General features: G+C 39.4%; 1 protein-coding gene across 6 annotated transcripts in view; it reads left to right on the forward strand.

Annotated features, from left to right (window-relative positions):
- The window catches only part of cacnb1 (calcium channel, voltage-dependent, beta 1 subunit), a 43,094-nt gene that overhangs the window by 7,282 nt on the left and 8,666 nt on the right, over nucleotides 1-27,146 (forward strand). For 2 of the 6 annotated variants that reach the window (XM_039739576.1, XM_039739579.1), the window contains exons 2-11: nucleotides 11,527-11,646; nucleotides 11,838-11,960; nucleotides 12,063-12,199; nucleotides 14,522-14,598; nucleotides 14,812-14,972; nucleotides 17,495-17,575; nucleotides 19,102-19,160; nucleotides 19,245-19,354; nucleotides 25,855-26,006; nucleotides 26,248-26,343. In XM_039739576.1, coding sequence (XP_039595510.1) covers nucleotides 11,527-11,646; nucleotides 11,838-11,960; nucleotides 12,063-12,199; nucleotides 14,522-14,598; nucleotides 14,812-14,972; nucleotides 17,495-17,575; nucleotides 19,102-19,160; nucleotides 19,245-19,354; nucleotides 25,855-26,006; nucleotides 26,248-26,343 — 1,116 coding nt within the window. Of the gene's footprint in view, nucleotides 1-11,526; nucleotides 11,647-11,837; nucleotides 11,961-12,062; nucleotides 12,200-14,521; nucleotides 14,599-14,811; nucleotides 14,973-15,332; nucleotides 15,362-17,494; nucleotides 17,576-19,101; nucleotides 19,161-19,244; nucleotides 19,355-20,905; nucleotides 20,915-25,854; nucleotides 26,007-26,247; nucleotides 26,344-27,146 lie in introns of all 6 variants that reach the window. The other 4 variants (XM_039739578.1, XM_039739580.1, XM_039739575.1 and 1 more) reach the window with 3 other exon arrangements.

A 27,146-nucleotide genomic window follows, 5' to 3' on the forward strand; every position in this document is an offset into this window, starting at 1 on the left:
CTGGGGATTTGAGTTTAATTTATTATCTGAGTGGAGTTTGCATTTTCTCCCTGCATTCTGGTGAATTTTCTCCAGTTGTTCTGTTTCCTCTCAGATCCTAAACATTGGTAGTCCTGTTATGAATGGGTATGTGGGTGTGCAATTAAGCATTCCTTGGAAAGTCTCAGATCCTGGTTGTCATGCCTTCTATGTGGTGTATGCATGTTCTCATTTTTGGTTAGATATTTGGTTGACCAATGACTCAAAGACTTCATTTCAGGTAAAGCAGGAGCTAAGATGGCTCTGTTTCGGTGTGTATACATAGTCCCTTCCAAGGTTTTTTCCCGTCTTGCGCGCACTGCTGCTGGAATAGGTACTGGTTTTCCGTGACCCTAAACTGGATAGGCAGGCTGGAAGTGTGATGGATGGATTGGATCTGTCAGTGGCTTCTTCCCTCTCTAAACAATCCATTTAAACATCACAAAGCGCCTTCTGTATGTATAGTGCATCTAGGTGCCCTGTAGGTGCTGTTTGATTACCTTCTCTCCCATCCTGTGTTCATCCCTGTCCTGTGGGACAGACTTTTGATTTTTTTTAACTACACAATAGAAAGAAAACAATCGAAATGTAATGTATGCATTTGGGTTGTGTTTAAGGTTTGGGTAAAATTGGCTATGGTAAACTCTGATTTCTCCACTATATAGGCAATTCATTCAAATTTCCAAAGCACACTCCCAAGCTATGTATCAACAAGGCAAGTTTATTTTGACAAAATACCTATATTTTTTTAACACTGGCACTGCAATTTAGTTGGCAATTTACAAAGCTCAGCAGGGGTTGCAGTATGTAACCAAACAGAGAGTGCTGTCATTTATTTGTGCGAATTATATGTGTCTTTCGGAAGCCAGCAAGGAGCAATTAAGAGGATATTATTAAAAATTGTTCTGCGTCGGCACACCTGAGTCCTGACAAGGATGCATACTATTGTTCTAACAGCTTGGAGTAAGATTTTTTTTAGCTTTCACATGCCAGCAGTTTTGCCACGCTTACACCTGTCAAGTCTATCTCTCAGCTTCCATGTGCCAGGAGTTTTACCTCTTTGAAATAAGATTCTTTTTAGATCTTATAGTCATAATGCTTCTGTGGAGGATGATTCAGTCTAATTATTGTTATTCATATCATTACAAAACCTTTCACTCTTTCAGGCTTCAAATGCTGGTAGGAATGCTATTCTGGAAGCTTGGGGATCTTGAGTCTAAAAAATCTGCAGACATATCAAGGAGTTGTCCAGTCCTATTTTGGCAAATTCCAGAAAGCCTGGGTTTCTCAGACCTCATAGTCTTGCTTCCATTGAGTCTGATCTAGTAAGTTCTCAAAGGCCTGCTATTAAAAAAGGCTGTCAAGAGTAAGAAGCTTGGTACATTCAGATTGCAAAAAACTTTGTAGCTGGTCCAGTCAGATCTCAAAAGCATGCAGCAATTCAATGATGCAATTGGAGGGCCAAGCAAATAAAAGAGCCTTAGAGCTATAATATCCATTTGGAATTACTTTCAGTAATATATCTGAGACCTGAATATTTCTATTTCATGAGATTAATGCAAAGAAATCGTGGGTGACTAATGTTATGTCAGCCTGAAGTTTTTCCCAGTCGCATTTCAGTGGCTGTAGATTTACTATCTTGTGGGTCTGAGTCAGTCAGTTCTCATTGAGTTGCAGCTTTGCTAATAGATGCTTAGTGATATGATGCCATTACAAATACTGGTCCCATCAGATTTTATAGGTTTTCATTTTCATCATACTGGAGTCTGATCTTATCAGCTCTATTTGACCTGAAGTTATACCATCTTCTATAAAATACCTTAGAGGCCTGCATATTAGCCATCACAGAGGCATAAAGAGACATGTATCAAGCCTGGAAAAAAGAATAATATCTCAAAGGCTTGGATCTATTATGCCACTATGAGCACTGGTTGTATCAGATCTCACATGTTTTCACCCTTTAAATCATATCTGGACAGTTGTAATTGGTCCGTTGTTATTACAACAACTTTGAGTTTAAATCGTAGCAATCTTCAGATTTGCCATCATACATGTATGAGGAATCAAGTCTCGGAAGCTTGGATCAGTGATGTTTCAGCAAATACTGATCCCGTCAGATTTTCCTGGATTTATACCTATACTATGTTGAAGTGTATTCTGATCAGTTACCAGTACCCTGCAGTTAAAAATTATATAAGGTCAGTTGTTAGAAAACTAAAGATTTGCCATTATAGTGGTAAAGGCTGGTTCCATCAAGTATCAAAGGATTTCGGCTTTACCATCCTGGAATCTAATCTGATCATTTCAAAATGACCATTGAGTTCAGATCTTACAAGCCAATGGATTTGCAATAATAAATGTATATGCGTTCATGCCCCACAAATTTAGATGAAGTTTATATAAAGGCTGGTTTTATTGGATTTCAAAGGCTTTCACTCATACCATTCTGGAGTCTGATTTACTCATCCACCTGCATTTATAAATCCTTTAAGGTAAGATCTTAGAATCCCACAGACTTTCCATCATAGATGTTTACGCTGTCATGTTTAGATCTTTGATGCTACTGCAAAGTTTGGTCCCTTCAGATTTTGGAGATTTTCAGCATTATTTTGGAGTCTAATTAGGTCATTCATTCCTAATTTACCTACAGTTAAAACACTTTTCAGATCAACTCATAGACCCATGTGTCTAGCCTCTGATGCCTGGATGTTACTATGATGATCAGATTACAGAGGCGTTCATCTTTACAGATGCAAATGTTGAAACACTTCAGAGACATGTAACTATTACATCTTTATTAATGAGAGTTTCTGTCAAATAACAGAGATTTATATCTAAGATGTCTTTAGTTTGTTCCTGTTAAACCATGGGGGCTGCAAATATTGCAGAGCCTCACATATTAGAGACTTGGTATCATGTCACTAGATCCCAAGAAGTTTGTTAAAGGAAGGAAGCAAATTCTTTTTTGTTCTTCATGTTTTCCACCTGTCACTGACTGTGTATGCTAGCTTGGCTTAGCCAGACAATCACGGTGCGACATAAGGACATAGTCAGGTTTTGGAGGAGGGGGTGGTGGCAGATGACAGCAGAGAGTTCTGTTTATGATGGGATATCCGTCCTCAGCAAGCAGCTGTCACTGGACCTGACATGCATTGGGGTCAAAGATCAGAAAGAGCTGATGGCATGGAACAGTAGTTGAAATGGGAGGAATTCTGAGCCATGTTTCCCCCGATGGACAAAAGCCTAGAGCTGCCTTCTTCAGTGAATGACCCTTGCTTTCTTTATTTAAAAAAGTCAAGACAACGAGGTTCGTCTTCTGCACATATATGCTGGCTTTAGCAGTACACAGTAACCCCCCCCCGCACAGCTGTTCTCGTTACTATGATACACGAAGGGCCCCTGCTCTCAAGCAGCCAATCGCTATACACGGACTGCATCAGCTGCTGCAGAGCTATTTTGAACCAAGCCGAGAAGTGAAGCAACCAGCTAAATTAGAGCCATTGCCTCTCCTCCCTCTTAGATGAAAACCATTCCTAGCGGGGGAGGACACGGCAGCCACTGAAATCCACTGCTATTGTCTTAGAAAGGCAGATCTCCCATGGAAACGAGACCCTCTTGGGGGCTTTCTCTGGAGCGAGCTTGCCAAATAACAAGTATGAGTGGTCTGTCTGCCGCGAATCGCTCTACATTTTCATAAACCCACGCTTGGAAGTAGATGAGGCAGTGAGGAGCCCCTCATTGGCCTCACCTGGGAGTTGTCAGAGCCGATACTGCTCCGCTGTTTTACCAGTTGTGGATGCACAGATGTACCTGTATGGCCTGGACGACTCTGAGCCGGTAGGTTCACTGTATTATTAAGATGGTGCTAATATAAGTAGCGTCAGCTTTCTCAAAAGTGCAGTTGTAGGAAGCCCACAGTTGTGGCTTTGGCCATTGTTGTGAAGGGGGCACTTCAGGGCTTCTCCTAACTTAAATAATGAGACTGCACTCAGTAGAGAGTTGCCTTTTCTCTTGGGGGTAAAGTGTGCGGGGGGTGTGTTTGGTGGATACTTTCTTCCATTCAGCTTTCAGTGTGCGCTAAAGTAGATGCACATTGCAGCGATGAGACCATCAAAACTAGTAAGAAACGGGATGCAGAGGTGAACCTTGAGCACAGTTTGTTTTTATGGATTGATGATGTGGAGTAAAACTGAAAATAGGTTACTGCAAATGAAGTCAGAAATAGACAGAATGTAGAACTGGCATCATTTATGTAGATTCTAAATCGCATTTCCATTTCAAAGGCAATGAAACTCCGAAGGGGAGCACAAAACTAAAGCACACCACAAACAAAGTAAACAAAACTACTCTTCAGACATTAGTGCAGCCTTACAGATGCACTTTGCTGTTCTAGTAAAGCACTACCTGTTATACAGGACCTTTCATGGCGAGCACCGTCACAACACATTTGTCAAACACACTGTCATTTCTGCATCCTTCGACAGTTGTGCTTTAGGTATGTCCAAGAATGGTCAAAGGTCCCAAGAGGGTATAATACTACTCTAACACCTTTACTGGTCTGAAGGGGTATGAAAAGAATGTTACAAAATGTCATGCTTCTGTTTATTTCTGTCTTATACTCTTGAGAGAGTGGACAGCTGCACAGAACACACACTTACACCATTAACCCCGTCAATGCCATGCACCGTTTGTGATATCAGTTAGTGAAAGCTCAGCAATACGTGTGTCTTTGAATTTCTTTTGTTCTCGGGCTCTTGGGAACAGAAGAAATGTGACAATCAGACTATTGAGTGAAAATGGAAATACACTGAATGCCAGGATCCAAACAATTTAAGTCAGAGCTGGGATCCTATAGAAAAAATAATAAGAGCCTGTGAAGCTCGGGGAACATCTAATCAAGTCCCTGTTTATATTAACTTGGTCACGTAAACAGGGTTTCCGGATGGTCCAGCAAAGTTTAACATGGGCTACCATGCTTTCTCCAAGATCAGACCTTAGTGTTATAGGGATGAAAACCTGCAAGTTTCTTCTCTGTGTCGCTGCTGCACTTTAGAGTAATCTGTGGAAGACAAAGAATATTTGTGTTACACTAGCTAAAGATTCTAAACTGGCCTGACTGCATGGATGAGTAATGGACTGAGACTTAATTCAGAGTTGGTTCAATGCCCCCAGTTCTGCTGGAACAGACTCCGGTATCCTTACCTGAACTAAATAAGTGAGATAGAAAATGGATGGACTTTTTCAATAAAATATTTTCTTTACCCACTATCATTGACCTGTAACTGACACCACTTTCATGGCTAACTCCAAGCTCCTTCAGTTATTCTTTAGACTACAGAGAAACCTATTTGGATTTGTTAAATTGTGAGAAGTGAAACATTTTTAGTCTATAAATCTGAAAGATCTTACCAATATTAATGTGTCTAAATTTGATGGTGTTGTCTCTAAACCTATTCTGTGGAGCAGCGTTTCTCAGCCTTTAAGTATTTGCGACCCGAGTTTTCATAACAGTTTTATAAACGTTTTTTTTTTAAAGGAGCCCACTAATACCAAATTGTTCTTTTTAAATTAATAATATAGCATAGATGCATATTTAATTATACCTACTTAAGTTTTATCGACATTTATCTAACTCTATATTTATTGTTCTAGTATCAGAATGTAGTTTAAGTTAATTTGTTTTGGTTTCAATAGATGTATTTTTCATATTTTCAATTCTTGTTTTCTTTTTTTCACATCTTCGTGCCCCCCTTTTTGTTACTTCGCGCCCCCCTAGGGGGCCTGCCTCACAGGTTGAGAACCACTGCTGTGGAGTATCTTGTGGCAAATATCAAGAAGAGACCAGGAACCACTGAACATTTTAGACATGTCTCAAGTCTTCCTGTGGCTGCTGGTTTTGTTCTAATTAATTTCTTAACTAAGGCTGATTCCAGCCTTAAATTGAACTCTCTTGTCAATTTTGGATTTTGATCTGTAATCAGACAACCCTATTATATGTAAAGTGCCAAGAGGTTGTATTTACTATAGAAATGTGCTATATAAATAAAAATTAAAAGTCTAAATAGTGGAGTGCCATGGTGATGCAGCAGTCAGAGCTGCTAACTCACAACTATAGAGTTCTGGGTTTGAATACCAGGCCTGGCAACTGTGTGTATGGAGTTTACACATTCTCTTTGTTTCTGCAACCTAAATATGCACAATTTGAGAATGAGTGTAGGCATGGGCATGGGTGTGACCTGATGATGGAGTGACATCCCTTCCACTTTTGGTTTCCCCTGTAGCCCCAGTGCTACCAGGATAAGAATGGGTACAGTGCTACCTGGATAAGCATGGGAACAGTGGTGAACAGGGTGCATCAATAGTCCCACTACAGTGTCTATATTGTTCATTCTTTGGTATTTTAATCAATTAAGTGGCAAAACACAAAAACACAACTAAATTAAAAGGAAGCAGAAACATTAAATATGATAATGAGCTATTATTTGTCTAATTAGCACTTCTTAGGAAAATAATTTGCTCCTGGTATTGGTGAATTAAAGAAGACATCGATTAAACACCAATTAATGCATGGACTGAAATGAAAAAACAACAATCATAATCTTTTTGAAAACCCACAGTAAAATACTGCTGTCACAAATTGCATGATAACAGTATTTCGGATGTCATTGTGGCAGTGGTTAAGTGGTCTGCTGAATAAATAATGTCATCATTTGACTTCTGTGCTAAATGGGCACTCTTTTACTTTGACAGGCACATGCTTTATTGTGTTGGAAGAGCCTACGTAGTGTGAGGTCAAAGCCTGCTATAGCTCAGTTCTTGCACCGCTGGTGGAGAGTTGAAAGTCACTCACGGATAGTGAACTTAGAGTATAATGCATTTAATTATTACATTTTGATTTGCCCAAGATTGGTTTTTGCCTTGCTGCCAGTTCTGCTAGGATAGACTTTGACCCTATGTGACCCCTAGTCAAACTAAGCAAGTTCAAAAATGGATAGATAAATTACTAAATAGTAAAGAACACACACTCAGTGGCCACATTATTAGGTATGCCCAAACATTAACAGAAAGAGCCAGCTCCTCCAAAACAACCCAATCATGTGTCTGCAATTCAGTATTTGAGATTACATGCAGACCCGGCTACGAGATTTAGTTGTTATTTGAACAATTATCACAGTGGACAAAGGCATAATTTAAGTGACTTGGTGCTGTGATTGTTGATGTCAGGTGTGGTGGCTGCAGCATCATATAAACAGCCACCCTCCAGGGATTTTCATAAACTACAGTCTTTAGTGTTTACTGAAAATGTTACAATCAACAAACAACATTAGTGAATGGCAGTTCTTTGGGTGAAAACATTTTATTAATAAGAGTGGTCAGACTACAATGACCAGACTCACTCAAGCCAAAGAAAGAGTCATAGATTCTCAAATAAGAACACAGGTGTACAGAAGGACATCTCTGAACATGTTGAACCCTGAAGCTGGCAACAACAGCAAAACATTATGCTGGGCTATCACTCCTATCAGTAAGAGTACAATGTGCATGTAATCACTGGAAACTAGAGAAATGTCCCTTGTCTGATGAATCCAATTTTTATTGCAACATGCATATGGTAGGGTAAATATTTGGAGTAAATGGCATGAATCCATCATGCATTACGTTAATGGTACAGGCTGGTGATTATAGTGTAATGGTGTGGAGAATGTTTTCTTGAGACACATTAGGCTTGTTTTTAGTCCAACTGAGCATCACTTGAATGTTAAAGTGGACATAAGCATTATTGCTGACCATGTGCGTTCCCTTTATAGCCACAAATGGATGCTTTCAGTTTGATAATGCACCGCATCATCCCAAGCTGGTTCTACACACATGACAGTGGTGTCATTTTAACCCAATGGCCTACATAGTTACGCAGATCTCAATTTAGTGGAGAAACACTGGAGTGGGGAACAGTTCGCAGGAACTGCATGATACTATCAAGTCATCACAGGCTAAAATCTCTAAAGAATGTATGTAGCATCTTGTTAAATTCACACCTCAAAGAATTAAGATTAATCTGGAGGTAAAAGGGGACTCTGTACAGAACTTGAAATTTGGACCTAATAAAGAGGCTAACGCTTAGAAAAAGGCAACACATATTAGAGGCTATGAAATGCTAATTTAAATACCTGAAAATTAGATCCTCAGAAACTGAAACTGAAATCCTAGAACCTGGGAACATAATCATATCTTGAAGAAAAACTATGAAATACTTAGAAATAAGGTGATCTGCGCAGAACAGAGATCAACATCTAAGCAATCACCTTTAGCTTGCATAAAACAATGCTAGCCACAGGGAACTTGAAAATCTGTTTGACATTAGAAGATCTTAAAGAACAAGGTTTGGAATTCTAGTAAGTTGGAAACAATGGTTATTCCAACCTGCCAAAAATGCTAATTTGAGAACTAGGGAACTACTAAATGTATTATGAAAATACTAGTAATGGCGCACTTCATGTTACACTTGACTTGAGCATTCCTTGTTTTCATACTGTATGTTTAGGATTAGTTTGTTCAGAGGTTCATGCTCTTGCTGCGCAGCTCTTCTTTTCTCCACCCTAGCGGCCCTCTTCTTCTCTTCTTTCGTCTGCATCTTTTTGCATTAAAACTTTTCACTTAATCTGCCTCAAGAATGGTTTAAGATATGAAGAGGCAGGGGAAGTGATGGCGAAGGTGGTAGGGAATGAGAACGGTGCCCGTATGCATATGCCACAAGACTGCCCTGCTGGCCACTGCCGAGAGTTGATTCTACAATAAAATAAAATAAAAATAAAAAGAGGAATAACCTTGGAGGTCAATCATCACCCCGAAAGCAGATAGTAGACATCACATAGTATATGTGTACCAAATTTCAGGTCAATAGTTCAAACAGTTTGTGAGCTACAGGTGATTTAAAATCCTGGACAGACAAACTGACAGCCACGGTAGCGCATTATATAAGAAGATATGAACAGTTGGGCAAAAAAGAGGACCTTTGTGGGACATTTTTTGAATCCTAGGACAAATTAGATTGGAAAGAAGATTAGAGTTGGGTTACTATAGGTTAGCTCCCATGGGATGCTAATTAGCACTAATGAAAAGTGACCAGTACTTCCTAAATTGGACTTGTTTTATCGTGCATTTAATGTAGTTTGTATTTTTATGAATGTAAATAAGGTCATCTGTATTACAGCTATAAACTACTTAGTGTTTTGAGCCTGTACCCAGTAAAGAGCACGATATGAAAGTGAACTGAACTGCCTTTTCATCTTATAACCTTGAGAAGAATATTTGATATGGAAAATGTAGTTTGGAATCACAGAATCTGTGAAAGGCCCAAACAATAGGTTCTGGAATGTTAAAACCTGGAGGTCACTGATTGGAGATGAAAGAAGAACTAGAAACTGTATAACTCATCTTATAAAACACTCACAAGAACCTATTGGAAAACAGTTGTAGTATATCCTGAATAAGGAAAATACCCTTAGAACTCAATGCAGACTGACAAAAATTTGAAGAAAAAGAACTAGAGCTGCAGGTAGAGTGATCCAGACCTGAGGAGTCATGACATCTTGGGGAAATTGCAATAAATTCTGAGCAATATTAAATATAAACTGTTGTGGATTTCTTTAAAAAAAAATAATGTTAAATAAATGTATAATAAAATAATATTAAATAAATGTTCTGAAGACACCCTGCAAAATGCTCAGCATCTATCTATCTATCTATCTATCTATCTATCTATCTATCTATCTATCTATCTATATATATATACTGTATATATATATATATATATATATATACATATATATATATATATATATATATATATATATATATATATGTATAAAAAATATATATTTATATATATAAAATGCTAAAATCTGTCCATCTGTCTTTCAAATAAGCATGAAATACTGGAGGTAAAATCTTGATCTTTGACTTAATCTAAAGTTTATGATCTGATAGGTTTCAGAAATTTAAATTATTTAAGGTACCAGCAACCTCAGCAAAGTGTCCAGTGGTCATGTCTTTATTACGGCAAAGTAAGCATGACATAATGGAAAAAAAGAAGGGTAGCAACATCTGCTGAGAATCAAGCAAATTGCAGAGGTTGCCTACGTGATGAAGGCTGGTAGCATGTGCTAATATAGCGTGTTGTCACACAAGTGACACCTTCACATCACACTGGAAACGTTTTTTTACGTTGGCTAGAGTGCCAATCTTGGCACCTACCCCAAATTTTCCATGCTTGCAGGGCTGGATGCAAATTAACATCATACCCAGGACAAAGCAATTGCAGGTTAAGGGCCTTGCCCAAGGACCCAACGGAGTAGAGTCACTTCTGGTGTCTACAAGATTCAAAACGGCAACATTCCAATTGCTGGAGTAGGTCCCTAACTTCACAGCTACCACTCCGCACCAGAACATGATGAAAAACACCACAATAGGAAGAAAAAGACAAGACGCTTAAGTCCATACACAAGCAAGAAGAGATATTGAATATATATAAAATTGTTTACGGCAAGTGGTCACTTTTTTGGTAGCCAGAAAAGTTTATTGTAATAAAAGTACAGTCCTTGTAAGCCCATCTATTGATAATCCCCCAAGACATTGTGCTTACATGTTCACAATTCATATTCATGTGTAAACGTTGTGTTTATTGATGATTGAACATTAACCTTTATTAAATGCAAATAAAGGACAACAAAGTGAGCTGTGGCATATGTTTATGATAGTGATCGCACAACCAAATGACAAGCACCATAATGGCAAAAAGAAAAAGAAGAGCAGTGACATCTGCTGAGCAGCAGGCAAATGGAATAAGGCAATTAAGTGATGAAGAATGAGAACGATTATGAAGTCAAGATGTTAAACTTCAGTGATAAGCAACGGGTAATCCTGAATATAGAGCAACTAAGCAGCAGACAAAGATTATGGTTCATTTACATGCAAGACATTGCAAATTGCAGGATGCAAGAATGCCACAGAGACAGAAATGTAATAACAATCGAGAAGATCATGAAGTAGCATTGCTTTTACATGCTGACATTGGTATTTCTTTAAAGTTCACTACTTAAGAAAGTTACATAAGCAATGTGATCAATGTCAAGCTGTACTTTTTTCATGTTGAAAACAGAAGAATGTGTTGTCAAAATTGAAATGTTCCGCTTGGTCTAGATGAGCCACCAGAAGTGATAAAGTACATTATGACTTCTAGAGGAACAGAAAGAAGTAACTATTTAGAAAACATAATAAGTATCAACAGCTCCTTATCTTTAACTTGGTTTTTATTTGAATTTTATTTTAGGACTGTGGGTTTGCATGTCTCACTGCCACACACACACACACACACACACACACACACACACACACACACATATATTTATAATTAAAAGTGTGAGTGTGTAGAACAGAATCTGGATAAGGGCTAAGCGATGGTAGAGTTACAGTATGAAGTCCTACACTTACCTGTTTTGTCTTCCACAGGGCTCAGCAGACTCGTATACAAGTCGACCATCTGATTCGGATGTGTCTCTGGAAGAGGACCGTGAGGCTTTAAGAAAAGAAGCAGAAAGGCAAGCCCTTGCAACACTTGAAAAGGCCAAAGTGAGTGACAGAATTATGTCATGCTAGAAGAGATTTCTTTTAAGTTAAAATGCATATGTGGGGATGGGGCTGAGAACAGTGGCAAACTAACATATACCTTTTATGTTTCATAAATGTTAAACAAATCACTTGGTGTGTTCTGATGTTCTTACTTGACCTACTATTTGGTAAATGTCAACTTTATTTTCCAGACAAAGCCAGTTGCATTTGCTGTGCGGACAAATGTTGGCTACAACTCAGGCCCAAACGATGATGTTCCTGTCCAGGGAATGGCAATTTCCTTTGAAGCTAAAGACTTCCTTCACATTAAAGAGGTTAGCCCTTCTTGGTTCAGCCATCTAAAATGAAATTATCCTCCGTCTGGTTTTAGTTTTATAGATGATTATGTGAGTTGTGCCTTTGTTTTACCTACACAGAAGTACAATAATGAGTGGTGGATTGGTCGGCTGGTTAAAGAAGGCTGTGAAGTGGGCTTCATTCCCAGTCCGGTCAAGCTGGAAAACACACGACTCCAGCAAGAGCAGAGGATGAGGCAGGGTCGGCTCAGCTCAAGGTAACCATGAGCAGAAAAGCAGAGTGTTGGAGATCGACTAGGAAACACAGAGAGTGAGCCTTATGGCATCTGTAAGACTAAAATTTTTGTGAACAGGGAAAAGCAGCTGTGATTCTTTGTGAGTAGCGCTCAAAAGAATGGTTTTGTTTAATAAAAGAGAGCAGCTGAGAAGTCTTGATCATGTAATAATGAGATAAATATCTCCTATACTAGTAGAGAGATGCGGGTCAATAGCTTCGGTACTGGAAAGAAGGTACGAGTACACTCCATAACTGGTAAAAGAAAAACAAATAGTAATATGAAAAAGATAAAAGTGTAGATAAAAATGCTTCTGGGTTGATTGGATCATTTACTGGAAGGAATATCTTGGAAGAAGTAGATGTTTTAATAGCAGACAGACTGGTGGTCAGTTGCTGGTAAGAAAGTACTAGGAGAAATGTCCCCTTTACTCATAGGGCGTTTCTTAAAGGAATAGCTCCTTTACAGGGAGGAGATCACTATAAGAAGCTCTTACTTTACAGAAAGGAAGTTAATGGGAGTTGAAAATATGTTACTGGTAGACAGGCACTGGCCTCACATGTGCTAGAAAAACACTGAGGGATCATTAAAAATAAAAGCAAAAAACAATCTTCCCATGTATTATGAAATATGATGAAGGAAGAGTACCCTGGCCTTATCATCTTCTTAGATATGCAGCAGCTCCAGTGAGTGTGTTCTTGTAGCCCTCTTCTTTATCTTCTCTTGCTCTTCTGGATCAGATCTCATGGCAAACTCCTTGGTGTTTTCTGACAATAGTAAAAATTCCAGGGGGATTTTTTAAATCAATACACTGAGAAGCAACTAGTCCTCTGAGTGTGTTTCTTTAATGAGGTGACAACATATGCAGATTTAAGGATTCTGGTTGGTGGCTCCAGACCTTTTGGTTCCCTGGTAACAAAAGATGGCTAAAGACTTCTGTGAACCTATTACTAGGAAGAAGGTACTGGGAGGAGTACCCCCTTCATTAGAAGGAGGTTGCTGGCATGGGTTGTTTCTAAACGTATAGGATGAAGCTGAGAAGAGGACTCATTTACAGATAGAAACAAGTTTTGGATGAGTGCCTCCTTTACACATAGGCTTGCATGGGGTGAAGTAAATCTTTTATAGGAAGAAAGTAATTGATGCTATATTACTGTTAAAATGTACTGAAAAGAATGCTCATTTACAGGTAGGAAGTTGCTGGGGTGACTAGTTCCCTAGCTGTTTGATAAGATTAGCAAGAAGTACAGAATATTCTTTGTTGGCAGGTTGCCATTGTCATTTCTTTACTGATAAGAGTTACTGGGAGGGAAGAGTCGTTTGTAGGTAGAAAGTGTCTACTAAACTTGTAGTAAGGCCTACAAAGATCTTTTACTGTTAGCATGTTACCGTTGTTCCATTGCTGGCAGAAAAGTACCCTGAGGAAGGCTAATTTACATGTGGAAAACTGAAGGGATAAGTGTATCCTTAACTGTTAGGATTTATGTAGGAGGGTGGCTTATTTACAGGTTAGAAATTGTTGAAGTAAGTGATTTTTTATCAAGTATGGAAATATAAAGAGAAGTGAAATCTTTATTGGTAGAGAATCACTTGTGCCCCATTGCTCTTAAGAATAAAATGGGAGGATGGATCTTTATTACAGGCTGAAATCTGTTTGGATGAGTACCTCCTTTCCTAGTAAGAAAGGCCCAGGGGAAAAGGAGAACTTTTACTGGTAGACATTCACTGGTGTTCTATTAATGGGAGTTGGTAATAACAGGCAGGAGTCACTAGCAATAAGTGACTCCTTAACTGTTAGGAAGGTCTAGTGAGAAATGGATTATATTTTGTAGAGAAACACTGGTGATCCATTACTAGTAAGGAAATTGGGATGAATGACTACTTTACTGGTAAGTTATCAGGAGGAAAGCTTATTTTTGAGTAGAAAGCTCATGGGATTAGCGTCTCATTTACTAGTAGGTAAACACAAGGAGAAGCACATCTTTAACTAGTACGTAGTGACTCGTGCTCCATTACTGATGAAAAAAGTACTGAGGATATTTGTTCCTTTAATAAGAATTGATTGCTAGAAGGAACAACACCTGCACTGACTGAAGGTCCATTTCTGGTAGGCCATAATTGCATAGTTGGAAAACTAATGCCATTTCATTAAAAACAAGAATCCGCTGGATTTTGAAGTCACTTTACTGGTGAAAAAAATATTGATTGGAATAGCACCTTTACTGGGAGCAAGTTTCAAGCTCTCCAGTACTGATGAAAACGTCCTAGGAGTAGAGGCTTTACCGATTGTTTCTGTCTTAACAGCAAATCTGGCGGAAACTCCAGTTCCAGTCTGGGTGATGTGGCCACGGGTGCACGCAGACCCACTCCGCCTGCCTCAGGTAAGTGTCACCTTTTTATGGTTCTTCAGTTCAGGAGACAACAACTGCAACTGGTTAGTAAGGGCCAGTCTGATGTTTCACATGACTTCCTGCTGTCTTTCACTCCTCATTTCACGTCATGCTTCCACACTGCCTTCTTTCCTGCTCACTTTCTCTTTCCTACGTTTCTTTTCTCTCCTCCTCACCACCCTACCCTCTCTCCCTTTTCCTCAGGTAATGCAGAGCTATCTAATGTCACCTTTGACATAGACGCTCTTGATTTAGATGCTGAGGAGGCAGCAGAGCCCCAAGGTGATCACCGCTCTCCCAAAACCAGTGTTAGCAGTGTCACAACCCCCCAGGCGAATGCCAAGCGCGTGCCCTTCTTTAAGAAGGTAAAGCCGTGTGGACCAGTAAGAGCTGGTGCTGCTGCGTGCCTCTTCTGCTGTGTGTCTCTGGCACTAACATTGCCCCCCTCCCTTGTCTCTAAGCACTGCTTTTGCTGGTTTGTATGCCTTGGCGGGAGTGAGCTGATTGTGGCCATGGTACATGAATCCAAGTGATGATTTGATTAAAGACAGAATGGGAAGCAGCTTCAGGAAGTCAACTGGCCAATGCTGAAGGATGCTTCATCTGTGTGCCATGCCTCATGAGGCCACCTCACCCCTGTCAATGATTTCGTCTTGACCTGCTAATAACCCTCCTGCTCTGTGTTCTTTGTTTTTTTCTTTTATTTTATTTTGCGGAATGAAAAGGCGGTCCAGCTAAACAGAAGCAGAAGTCGGTGAGTCTTAGTTTTCTTATTGCTTGTTTTGTTGTACTGGCAAAGAGATACTTGCAGAATTACTGTGATTGCTTATATCAGTAACCTCTGACAAACATGAAAAACTCTCAATGTCTCCTCATATCAGTAACCTCTGACAAAAATGAAAACTCTCAATGTGTGGAAGAGATACTGTACATTTAAGATTTCAGGGTTAGAGTGAGGTTTGAGAAATGTGAACTCTCTGCTGTGCCACTTCTTCTCATCCTCAGCACTCTAAAAGGCACGATGGCTTACTAGCCGATTTTGACTGGCAGCTGATTACTGTCCTGCACTATGCCCAACTTTTCCAGTCACAAAAGAGTTTTTGATTTCATCTGATGTATTACAATGCATTTCATTCCCTCCAAAAAGAATCCAGTCCTTCCACAGTGCAATGAAGAGAAAGCAGAAGACAAGTGCACTAGTGCCACACAAACATGCTGCTTGATGTTTTTACCTTTCTTCCATTATATTTCTGACTGCCTTGTTGCAGTGTATGCATTCTGTGAAATACAAGTAGTTATACCCAGAAGTAGTTCTGTCATTTCATGTAAAGTTGAAAACAGACATATAAATAAGAAATTATTTCAGTAATATTGAGTCAGGAATGGCATGGTGGTGCAGTGGTTAGCATTGATTCCTCATGGATGCAACAACCTGATTTTGAATCCTGTGTTGAGTCCTTGTCCATGTGGTATCTCTCTGTGTCTTGTATGGGTTATCATCACACAACTCCAAAGATGTGTTGTTAGTTTAATTCATCTTTTGTAAGTGTAACTAAGTGTGAACATGAAACAACCCTGTGATGGATTGGGGCCACCTCAAAGTCTGGTTTCTAACTTGCACCCAGTGCTTCCAGGATAGGCTCTGGCCTCTCTGTGTGACCTTGAATTAGTTTAAGCATCTTTGAAAATGTTATGCTATTTACTGAAGCTAAAAGAGGCCTACGTGAGGTGGTTGTCAGCATTGGGGTATACACCCTCAGTGCAAAATCGTATGTTACGGTACATCCAATCCAATTGTTTTTCAGGAGTATGAGGAATGTTCAAAAGATACTCTCTCTGAAACAGGGTAGGACACAAATGTCATATAGATATTCCCAGGAAACTGTAGCTGTGTATGGTCAAACATTCTCCTGAAAATAACAACAAGCTGGCTGGTCATGAAAGATCATACATTGGTTCATAAAGTCTCCTTATTGTCCCCAAGTCAAACTACTCAGCTTAGGGAGCCAGGGAACATGAGAAATGACATGACGTACTATTATGCCCACTGTTCTGGCAGTGTGCCATTTGAAGTTGTTTTCAAATTGCCCTTTGTTTGCATTGTTTATCAGCCTCAATGGGAAAGAATGACTCATTGCTAATGATGAGCCAATGCCAGCCTGTGGTAGTCTAGGCCACTGGACACCTGTTCAGAAAGCTCAGTGCTAATGACTGGTTAATGGCAGATGTTATGAACTCAATGAATGGATTTCCACTTCTACAAGTCTGCCCATCAGCCAAAGTATTATTCAGCAATCTACAGAGGTGTGCCATTTCCCTAAAGATAGTGGAAAGCCAAGGCATTGCTGATGTTATAACTTGTCAAATGTCCTGCACTTCCTCCAGTGGAGTTGCTCCTTTCAGTTTGTTTCTGATGCGTGTAAAAAACTTACTGCAACCATCAACACTGTGCCACTTTCACCTGTGTATAACCAATAGGTGTTTGTCCAGCAGTTCCGTGTAATGTTCTGGCTTATTCATACAACTGACAAACACTTTAGTGATATATTGTAGTGATAATACAAGCTTCTAGAGTCACTGTGATCAGGCTCAATTGCCATCTGATGAATACCTCTCTATGAGTAGTTAAGAGTATAACAAACATGTGAATGAAATATTTTGCATATGTAGACTTGTTGATCTATCAAGTCTGTCATCATGCAGGTTATACCAATACTTCTGGCTGCAACTATTTTTGTTATTGTTTGACTGTGAATGAATCTGGAAAAATGTCTGGGTTCAGATTACCAGAGGCCTGAAACAGTGAGGAAACTGCAAAGACGTCTGCAGAATTCAGTCTGCAAAGCTTATTTTCACAGACTTATGCCTGCCTTTCTGCTGCTTGCAGGTGGAGCACATCCCTCCCTATGACGTGGTACCATCAATGAGACCCATCATCCTTGTGGGGCCATCTCTAAAGGGCTATGAGGTAACAGGTCCAGAAGGAGTGTCTCTGTGACTAGGCCAGGAAGAAGGAGGGTACCTAGGTTATCCTAAAAATAGCAAGCTTTCCAGACCTACAAGATGCCACATTTGTTAGCTGGCTCATTGGAATCTTGGCAACAAAGTGGCTGCCTGGTGAGCAGGCAAATGCTATGAGTGATGGCTGGCAGGAAAGTAGATTTGATACCTGGTGTGTTGAGGGAAGGAATATTAATTGCTTGCTTGGCATTCTGAATGGAGGATAAAGCTGGAAGTTTGGCAGATGGTGGTACTAAATGGACTCATGGTTTTACCATCTTGTTGGGAAGAGACAAATATGCTGAGTGGCATCCTAGTTGTCAGGAAGGTAATTGTTGTGTTTTTGTACCATAGAGTTAAGTAAGTATTGGTTAACTAGGTGCAATTACATCTTCAGTTTGCAAGAAGCAGCAAACAATACCAAAAGGTGTGAAGAGAACAATGACATCTAAGCAGTAGATGTTTTTTTTAGTGAATGAATAGGTTTGCAAATAGTAGTGAGGCAAGAGGGTTGATCAACTTATTAGTGGGAGGATAGAGTGGCTCTTTGTTTGGAAATGGGATATGATTGGTCTTTATAAGGGTATCTGGGAGGAGAAGGGGGTGAAACTGTTGGTTAAAAAATGTAATGTCTATTAGATAGGATAGCAAGGTTACTGTTTAAACTGTCAAAAAGGGTGGGCAATTTAATACTTGTTCAACAGTGGGTAGGTGCATTGACTAACCTTGTGATAGAAATCAGGAGGTTGTAAAGAGTTACAGGTTTCCTGGCAAAAGAGTGCACAGGTTGGCAGGAGGAAGGTGAAATATTAATGGATAAGGATGGAGGCTTTCAGTAAATACGTGAATTACAAGAAGCTGAAACAATTAATTATTATGTAAGAGAGGGCAGGTTATATGGTAAACTATAGTACAATGTGGCAGAGTGGTTGGTTGGGCAAGTTGGTTATAATAAGTGGTGGGAAGAAAGGTGAGCCTACTGGAATTTTGTGCAAGAAGGCTAACATAGTGCTTGGTCACAGACAGATAGAAACACTAATTGATGTGCAAGTGGACAGGACAGTGGAGACTTGGGAAACACTGTGGCTGATAAAGGGGATGATGATGTCACTGACAGATATGTTAATACCTGGCTAATGTTTAATGGCAGATGGTTTTTCTGGAAAATAGGGAGTTGGAAGACAGGGCTAACATCTTTCCTGACAAGTAGTGATGGAAGTTTGGCTACCAGTTAATGGAAAGTTGGAAAGACAAACCTGCTGGCTGTCAGATATACGCAATTTCTGGAAGAAGGAGGGCACCTAGGTTACCCTAAAAGAGCAAGCTCGGTCTATAGTGATGGAGTAGCTTGATGGTTTGATGTTAAAAAGCTACCATTACTGATAGCTGTGCTAACAGCACGAGGATGGATAGTCTGCCTAATTGACAGGTGGGGATGAAGGCCTGATCTTATGGTTGAAATCTCTTCTTAGTATTTGTTCTCCTTTTCTTTAGGTGACTGACATGATGCAGAAAGCCTTATTTGATTTCTTAAAACACAGGTTCGAAGGCAGGTGAGGCTCAGTATGCCATTGCTATTAAGCATATCATACCTGAATTCCTTAGAAATAATTGACATCTTTTTTTTTTATTTTTAGAATATCAATCACAAGAGTGACAGCTGACATATCCCTGGCCAAACGCTCCGTGTTGAACAATCCAAGCAAACTGACCATCATCGAGCGCTCCAGTACAAGGTCCAGTCTAGGTAAGCACCATCTGCCTTCAGAAGGTCTAATATTCCTGGTCTCTAGTGAGAAAGATCTCAATACACTTTAGTGGCTCTTATTTCATTAGGTGGGGCCCGTCATTCACAGTGATGACCTTGAGGCCAGCTACAGCAATGCAGCTGGACACGCACTCTGTGTAGGTGAGGTGCTTGGAGTAGTAGCAGCATTTCAGGTGGATTTGAAGTTATTGCTTTACCTCTAGGTTGACATGGAGTGACTCTAAACAACTGACCAGCATGGCTGCTCACTATAACCCTAGTTTACTGGAATATTAGTGTAGATCAGTGAAGATCTTGACCTGCAGCTTGTCTCTGTCCTTCTATAACCTTAGGCTACTTCCGTTCAAGATGTTTTATTACAAACATGCAATTCCAAAAATGTGCTAATATTGCAGTAAATGCGGCTACACTTTGTCTCACAAAAACAGAATCTGAAAGCCATTAGTATGCAGACTGTCAATATATACAATTTTCTTGAAGTGCCTCTTGAAAAGATAATTCATTTAAATTTTTTGTCAATACTATTTGTCTATGCATTCTAGCAATTATGATCTTGAAATTGTGTCAGAAAAAATGAGAAAACTGCTGGTTTTAGCAGCTGGTGCAAGTGACTATGTATTTTAAAATATCAACTTGCAGTGCCAGATAAAGGAAATGTTAGCTGCAAGTTGCATGGTATATGTCCTACAAAATTGTGCCTTCCAGTAAAAAGATGTTGGTCAGATTCAATAAACTATACATCCTTCAGGGAAAAGCACCCAACAGGCCAGTCATTCGTCAACACCTCTACTTTTTAGACTAGCCAGGATAACAGTTTGAATAGGGTTATGTCTTGTTAACAAGTATGTATAACCTAGCAAAATATGTGATTTACATGACAAGGAACAAAGCTAGTAGGTAAAATCAAAAGGAACAATCCAGCAGACAGGTTTAACCTACTGTATATAATCAAATCATCATAATCATAGTCCACATGGAAAGCAAATAGGGTCTAGATATGAGTGTGTTCTTTGACTACAGCAGCCAAGCTGGCATTAGATAGTGGTCATAATTGGGAGCAATTTGTCAAGCAAGTTCATCATGATAATAGGGTGGTCTTCATCGAGTGCAACTTATTAAGCAAGTTCATCCAACATGCTGAGCATTCCATCTTTCAGTTTTGCCCATAATGAGGACATAATCTTTTTAAGGATTAACTCACCCAGCTAATTTTAGCCAAGACAAATGCATTTTAAGTCAGGTAGCGTTCAGCAATTTTAATGCACCAGACAAAATTAATACTCCCGAAGAGTTTGAGACGTTACCCCTAAGTCAGGACTGTCTGATAAAACAATCAACAGAATTCAAAGCAGTTACTTCTTCAGGGCACTGAATGGTCTTTCTGTGTTTGTAACTGGCTTGCAGCCATTATTACCATTTTCACTGAATGACTGACTGTCTGATTTTTGGCTTTTTTTTCTCTTTTCTCATCCCTTTACTCCCATTTACCCAACCCTTCACCTCCTTCCTGCTCCTCCCTCTCTGACTCAGATGTTCTGGGTATGTATCGATCCCTAATATAGAATAGCGTCGCCCAGTGTTACCCTGCATTCTCCATTGAACGCACCCTACCTATTTGCTTGTCTGTCTTCCTGCCTGTCTTTCAATCTCCCTGTATGCCAACCTGCGATGCTGCACCCTGTTGCCTGTTGCTTATTATTAGAAAAGCCCTCAAGAATGGATTTGAGCTGCATGTCAACTCCCACAATGGGCCAGGGTGGCAGTAGTCCTCCCTGTATGAGTGATATTGACAGCCCTAAGAAATGTGCAGCTCCATCTGAGATCCTCTGATGGCTTTGCATGGTGCCAATGCCTGTGTGGTTTATTTAATTTAAAACATTTATAAGCTCAACAGAAAACTGCTTGGTTGACCCTCTTCTTCCCTGTATCCCAAACATTTGATAGTAGTGTTAGTCAAGGTGTTTTTTCTTGGTATATTACTAGCACAAATTTAGTACATTTTAGAAGCATTATGGTTTTGTTACTCCTGTGTGTAGCTGGCAAAGAGCCATTCTAAGGGCATGAGCATGGCAAGGTGCACAAATGAATACTTGCTCCAGAACAGCAGGAATGAAGACAATGTCTTATCTGGGGCAGTGTTGCCTAATGGCTGAAGAACGTGACTGAAAAGCACAGAGATGCAGGCTCAAATCTCACTTCTAGCTCACTGCATGACACTGAGCAAGTCACTTCACATGCCTGCTCTCCACCAGAGAAGAAAATGCAAATGAATGCAAATGAATCACATTGCTTAAGTACAAAGCTGGTGTTCATCGTGACAGGTGTTATTTTTCATGATGCATGATCTACCTTTTGTCATCTATTTACTATGACTCCTACTTCTGTTATATTTCTTTCATTCTGAATTTTTGCACCAAATTGAAAAAGAATTAAATTCAGGTCTGTTTTATTATTTCGTTAAGAATTGTTGTCAAGGGTGAGCTGTAACTGACACCTACACAGATCCCATGCTGTTGGTAAATCCTTGGCAAAGGTCTTGTGGATGGATCTTAATTCTTGAAGTGATTCCCCGGCCTTATAAGTTCATTTTGCAATTTTTTTAATTTCAAAGTTTACATTTTCCTGCAATTACTATTTATTCTGGGCTGAAACACAGTTAACTTCACCTAATCCCCAAAATTAGAAACAGTGCCACCAATATGCAACATGTAGAAGAAACAGTTTTTAATGTTTTATTGCCAAAATGAATGTGGATTTAGGCAATTGACAAAATGACAAATACAGAGAACATAGTTGAGGTTTGGAAAGCAATTGGGAAAAATCTTAAAGGAAGCTCTGATATTGTGCTCAGGTTTAGCTATTTTTCCTGGAGAACTTGTGATGTCATTCCTCAGTAAACCAGTATACAGTTATTAATCTAAGCTAATGCATTCATCACTCACAGTATGGCTGCTGCCATTCTTCACTAAGCTGACCATCATAATTTCTTACATAACTGGAGGCTGACGCTATTTCCTGTGGTGGCTGCAGTCACTCCCTAGTAATTTACAAAACGTCAGTGCTAATTGAACACTTTGTAGATATTTCAGTGAACTGGACACTAGTAACAGTTATTGAAATGTGCATAGTCATACTTGTTCCTCCTTGACTTAGATGTGCTTACTCCACAATGACCTGGACATAGTCATTATTTGATAAGTCTTATAGGTGGGACTGAACAATAACACTGGGTGCTATCATTTGACACTAGATTGTATATTACCATTGCTCACTGAATGAGGCACAGTCATCACTCAATGAGGAGAGCCCAGTCGTATGATGAACCTGGCACAAGTTGCTCCATACGCTTATCTGACAGTGCTGGCAAGATACATTTTCAAAGCCCAACCAACACCCTCATATATCCTTACCAGGCATAGGATAATGCACTTAATTCACATGCTATACATACTGTTATACAAGCTTTGCAATACAGAATAAATCTGAAAATAACAAATAAATAAATAAATAAATGCTATTATTTTGGGGGACATTTTAAAAAATTAAAAAGATTAGCTTTAAAAGAATAAAACACAAAATAGGTATTAGAAACAATAGTGATGCATAATCTGAAACTGAATGCGAAATGAGAGTCAGCTGTATTGCTTCTCCTGCACGCTTCTCTAAATACCTTGTCTGTTTCTCACTGTTCTGCAAGTTTATAGGGGCCTACTCTTTCACACTAAACACACGTGATGTGAACTTAGGAGACTGTTAGCAAACATTGTGACTGACACCTTAAATAGATTCCAGCAATTAGGAAAATTTAACAAAATTACACAATCCATATATATACAATATGACTACCATATAGACTGTTTTAATTAACACTTGCAACATATGAAATAGTGCAATAATAATGATAATAATCCTCAAACTGCCATAGTATAGGAGACAGACAAGTGGCAAAGGAAAACTAAACGATAAACACAGCAACAGGACTACAAATATAGGATTTGTTTGCATTGCTAAATACTGATTTGATTCAAAGTTTAAGCATTTCTCAGATGGGCCTAAATCTTGACTGAACACTCCACAAAATACCAACCTCTGTTGTTCACCACCGTCAATGACTTGTGATACTGAGGATAGATAGATAGATAGATAGATAGATAGATAGATAGATAGATAGATAGATAGATAGATAGATAGATAGATAGATAGATAGATAGATAGATAGATACTTTATTAATCCCAAGGGGAAATTCACATAATCCAGCAGCAGTATACTGATACAAAGAAACAATATTAAAATAAATAGTAATAAAAATGAAAAAAATATTCCTCATATTTGCCCCTGGCATGCTAAAAAAGTACTCACTGGAAAAACTGACACTGTGCATTGACTGGATGTTGATTCTGCATTCTCTGCATACATTAGCAAGCATATAACAAACAGGAATCATGGGTAAATGTGTAAAGACAATCATTGCACTACAATTTTAGTGAATTTTCTGATTATACAGTATTAAGATAGTCAGTTTAATTCAAGGGTTTAAATATAATCTATATGATGATAGTTTATGGGGCTGTATGATTAACGTATAATTGTGCTGTCACTATCATTTAAGCTACCTGATGGACTGGTGGATTAAATAGTGAGTTACCCTATCAGTACTCATTTATACTGCCATTCAACATATATTTTTAATCATGTAACATAGATTCAAACATTTTCGAGAAAACCTGCCAAAAACAGCTTAAATAAGTACTTTCTGCAATGTCATGCCTCAAACACATATTTTTCTTGCAAACAGATTCTGCAGTGATGATTCCACTCAAAACACCTTTGAACACTTGCCATCATGTGTTGATCATTATGAAGTCAGTATGTAGCTGTTTGTTTTTTTAGGTTGTGTCTGTCTGATAAATTTATTTTTATTAATTTTGCATTTTTAGGAGAGATATTGGTACACAGACATATCAGATTTGAATCGCTTGTAAAATTAGTTTAAACAGTCAAAGGAGAAAATCACGTATGAGCCAAAAAACACACCTGAGATACTTTTAACTGCAGTATGAATGATGCTAGAGTAGGCACTAGGAACATATACAGTCAAATAAAGCCAGTGTGATTTTTCAACTCATTTTTACCGTTGCAACGTTTTTCTAGCAATGGTCCAGGATTGCTGCCCTGTAAATGTTATCTATGCTGATATGTAAAAATAAGGAAAATAAACACCAATACAATATGCCAATATGTGGCTTTGAAATGCACTTGCATGATTTTGATTCTTGGACATTAGCAGTGTAACAACTTGTTGCAAAGTGTATTATGCAAAATTTAAATCTTTTAAAATGAAAATGTTTCTCACAATTTTTAAAGGTAGTATATAAATAAGGCACTGGTGTGTATGTAACTCTTAAATTTCATACTTATTTTTTTACCTCACTTCACAGGCTGGCCCTGTTACTACCACTCTGTGGTGAGATGGCCATATGCATTCCATGCTTACCAACCTAGGAACAGCCAATAACGTGTATGTGAGGGCAGTGATAGTTCACTTATACAGAGCACTTCTGTTCTTCACTACGCTGGATGCAGTCATTGTTTATCAAATGGCACACAGTTACTTCTTACTGAAATGGGCCCAGTCCTTTGATGAGTTTTGCACTGACTGCTCAGTAAGCTGAGTAAACCATCAATTCTGCCCTTGTCCAATGAATTAGATGCACTCCCTCCTTATTGAGCAGGGTACAGTCATTGATTAACCTAGGGAGCTGTGATTGTTCACTAACCCCAGGCCCTATTATTCTGCTATAGGCTGGATGCAGTCCTTACTCTCCAAAACTCACAGTTACTGTTCTCTTAAATGGTTACAGTGATTGTTTGATGAGCCCATTGGCAGCAACTGCTTAATAAAACTGAACTCTGTCTTTCTTTTTAGAGCCTGATACAGTCACTACTTACTAAACTGGGCACAGACATTGCTTACTAATATAGCCATGTACCCAGTCCATGTTTGTTGAACAGGTGGATAGTGATTAATCACTAAACCTTGATGCTGTTGTTCCTCACTCATTGCTCTCTGATTCGTTTATTGCCATTACTCACTGAGCTTAGCCAAATCATTTTCACTACTCTGGATATAGCCATTACACTATCAATTGGCACAGTCATTGTTCACTGGACCCTGTGCCAGCATGTGACCACAGTAACATCCTTCAGTGTGGCCACAGCCCTGGAAAACTATGTTTAATTTTAAAGAAAGTACCAGCCGAAAGACCTACATGGTAGATGTGCACAAATCTCTGCCTGTTGAACACGATCCTGTATACTTACACAAGTCATTATCTGAGGAAGACATTTTATGTATAACAATGCACATTCCAGATGTTATTAGAAATTGGGCTGGAAAAGTGTCAAGCCAGCTGTGATACAACTTTGAATCTTTCTTGCCTCAAATGTCTCAGTTTTGTGTTTCTTTATTCTCCCACAGCTGAGGTGCAGAGCGAGATTGAGCGCATCTTTGAGCTAGCCCGGACTCTGCAGCTTGTAGCCTTGGATGCAGACACTATCAACCACCCATCTCAACTAAATAAGACATCCCTGGCACCAATCATTGTTTACATAAAAATTGCCTCTCCTAAGGTAACAAAGCTTTGCTAATGTCAGTCTGTCATCTGATTTGCACCCTTTTCTTGGGCATCTGCTCCTTGACGTTTTTTCAAGTGGAGTTTATTGAGCATGGATAGCAGTAGGCTACCAATGTCATAACCCTGTAATATTCCTATCTTAAGTTAGACATTTATATATCTTTAGCCTTATTCTTTTGGCATCTAGAGCATCAAACCTGCTGTTAATTCTCATGCCATCTCCTTGGCCTGCACAGGTGCTGCAGAGGCTGATCAAGTCCAGAGGCAAGTCTCAAGCTAAACACCTCAATGTGCAGATGGTAGCAGCAGACAAGCTGGCACAATGCCCACCGGTGAGTTAATGACCACATTTACACCTATTAGAAATTAATGCATCTTTGTTATCAGGTCTATTCATACCCAACTAGCAAAATACCCGGGCTTCGCAGCAGAGCAGTAGTGTGTTAAAGAAGTTATGAAAAAGAAAAGGAAACATTTTAAAAATAATGTAACATGATTGTCAATGTAATTGTCATAGGCTTATTTTAGTATTGAGAGTGAATTTGATGATTGTAAAGAGTTTAATTTATGATTGTAAATGTTGTGTATGCCTTGAAGTTAGGAGACCCGGGTTCGCTTCCCGGGTCCTCCCTGCGTGGAGTTTGCATGTTTTCCCCGTGTCTGCGTGGATTTCCTCCTGGTGCTTCGGTTTCCTCCCACAGTCCAAAGACATGCAGGTTAGGTGCATTGGCGATTCTAAATTGTCCCTAGTGTGTGCTTGGTGTGTATGTGCGTGCCCTGTGGTGGGCTGGCGCCCTGTCCAGGGTTTGTTTCCTGCCTTGCGCCCTCTGTTGGCTGGGATTGGCTCCAGCAGACCCCCGTGACTCTGTAGTTAGGATATAGCGGGTTGGATAATGGATGGATGGATTTTGTGTATGAGAAATGCACATTTTTAGGCCGGGAGCCAACTACGTGGTAGGTGCGCGGACAGCGGCCATGCAGAAAAAGGAAGAGGGACCAGGGGTGGCCCTTGTGCATCTCTGCCATGAAATAAATCGTCTGTTAACAGAAATAAGAAAAGAAACCGCCAAAAGGAGAGGTCAGTTTCAAAAGTTCCTTATGGCATAATGGTGAGAACCGCCAAAAAGAAGACTTA

The sequence above is a fragment of the Polypterus senegalus genome, chromosome 17, assembly GCF_016835505.1.
Source record: "Polypterus senegalus isolate Bchr_013 chromosome 17, ASM1683550v1, whole genome shotgun sequence".
Taxonomy (NCBI): Eukaryota; Metazoa; Chordata; class Cladistia; order Polypteriformes; family Polypteridae; genus Polypterus; species Polypterus senegalus.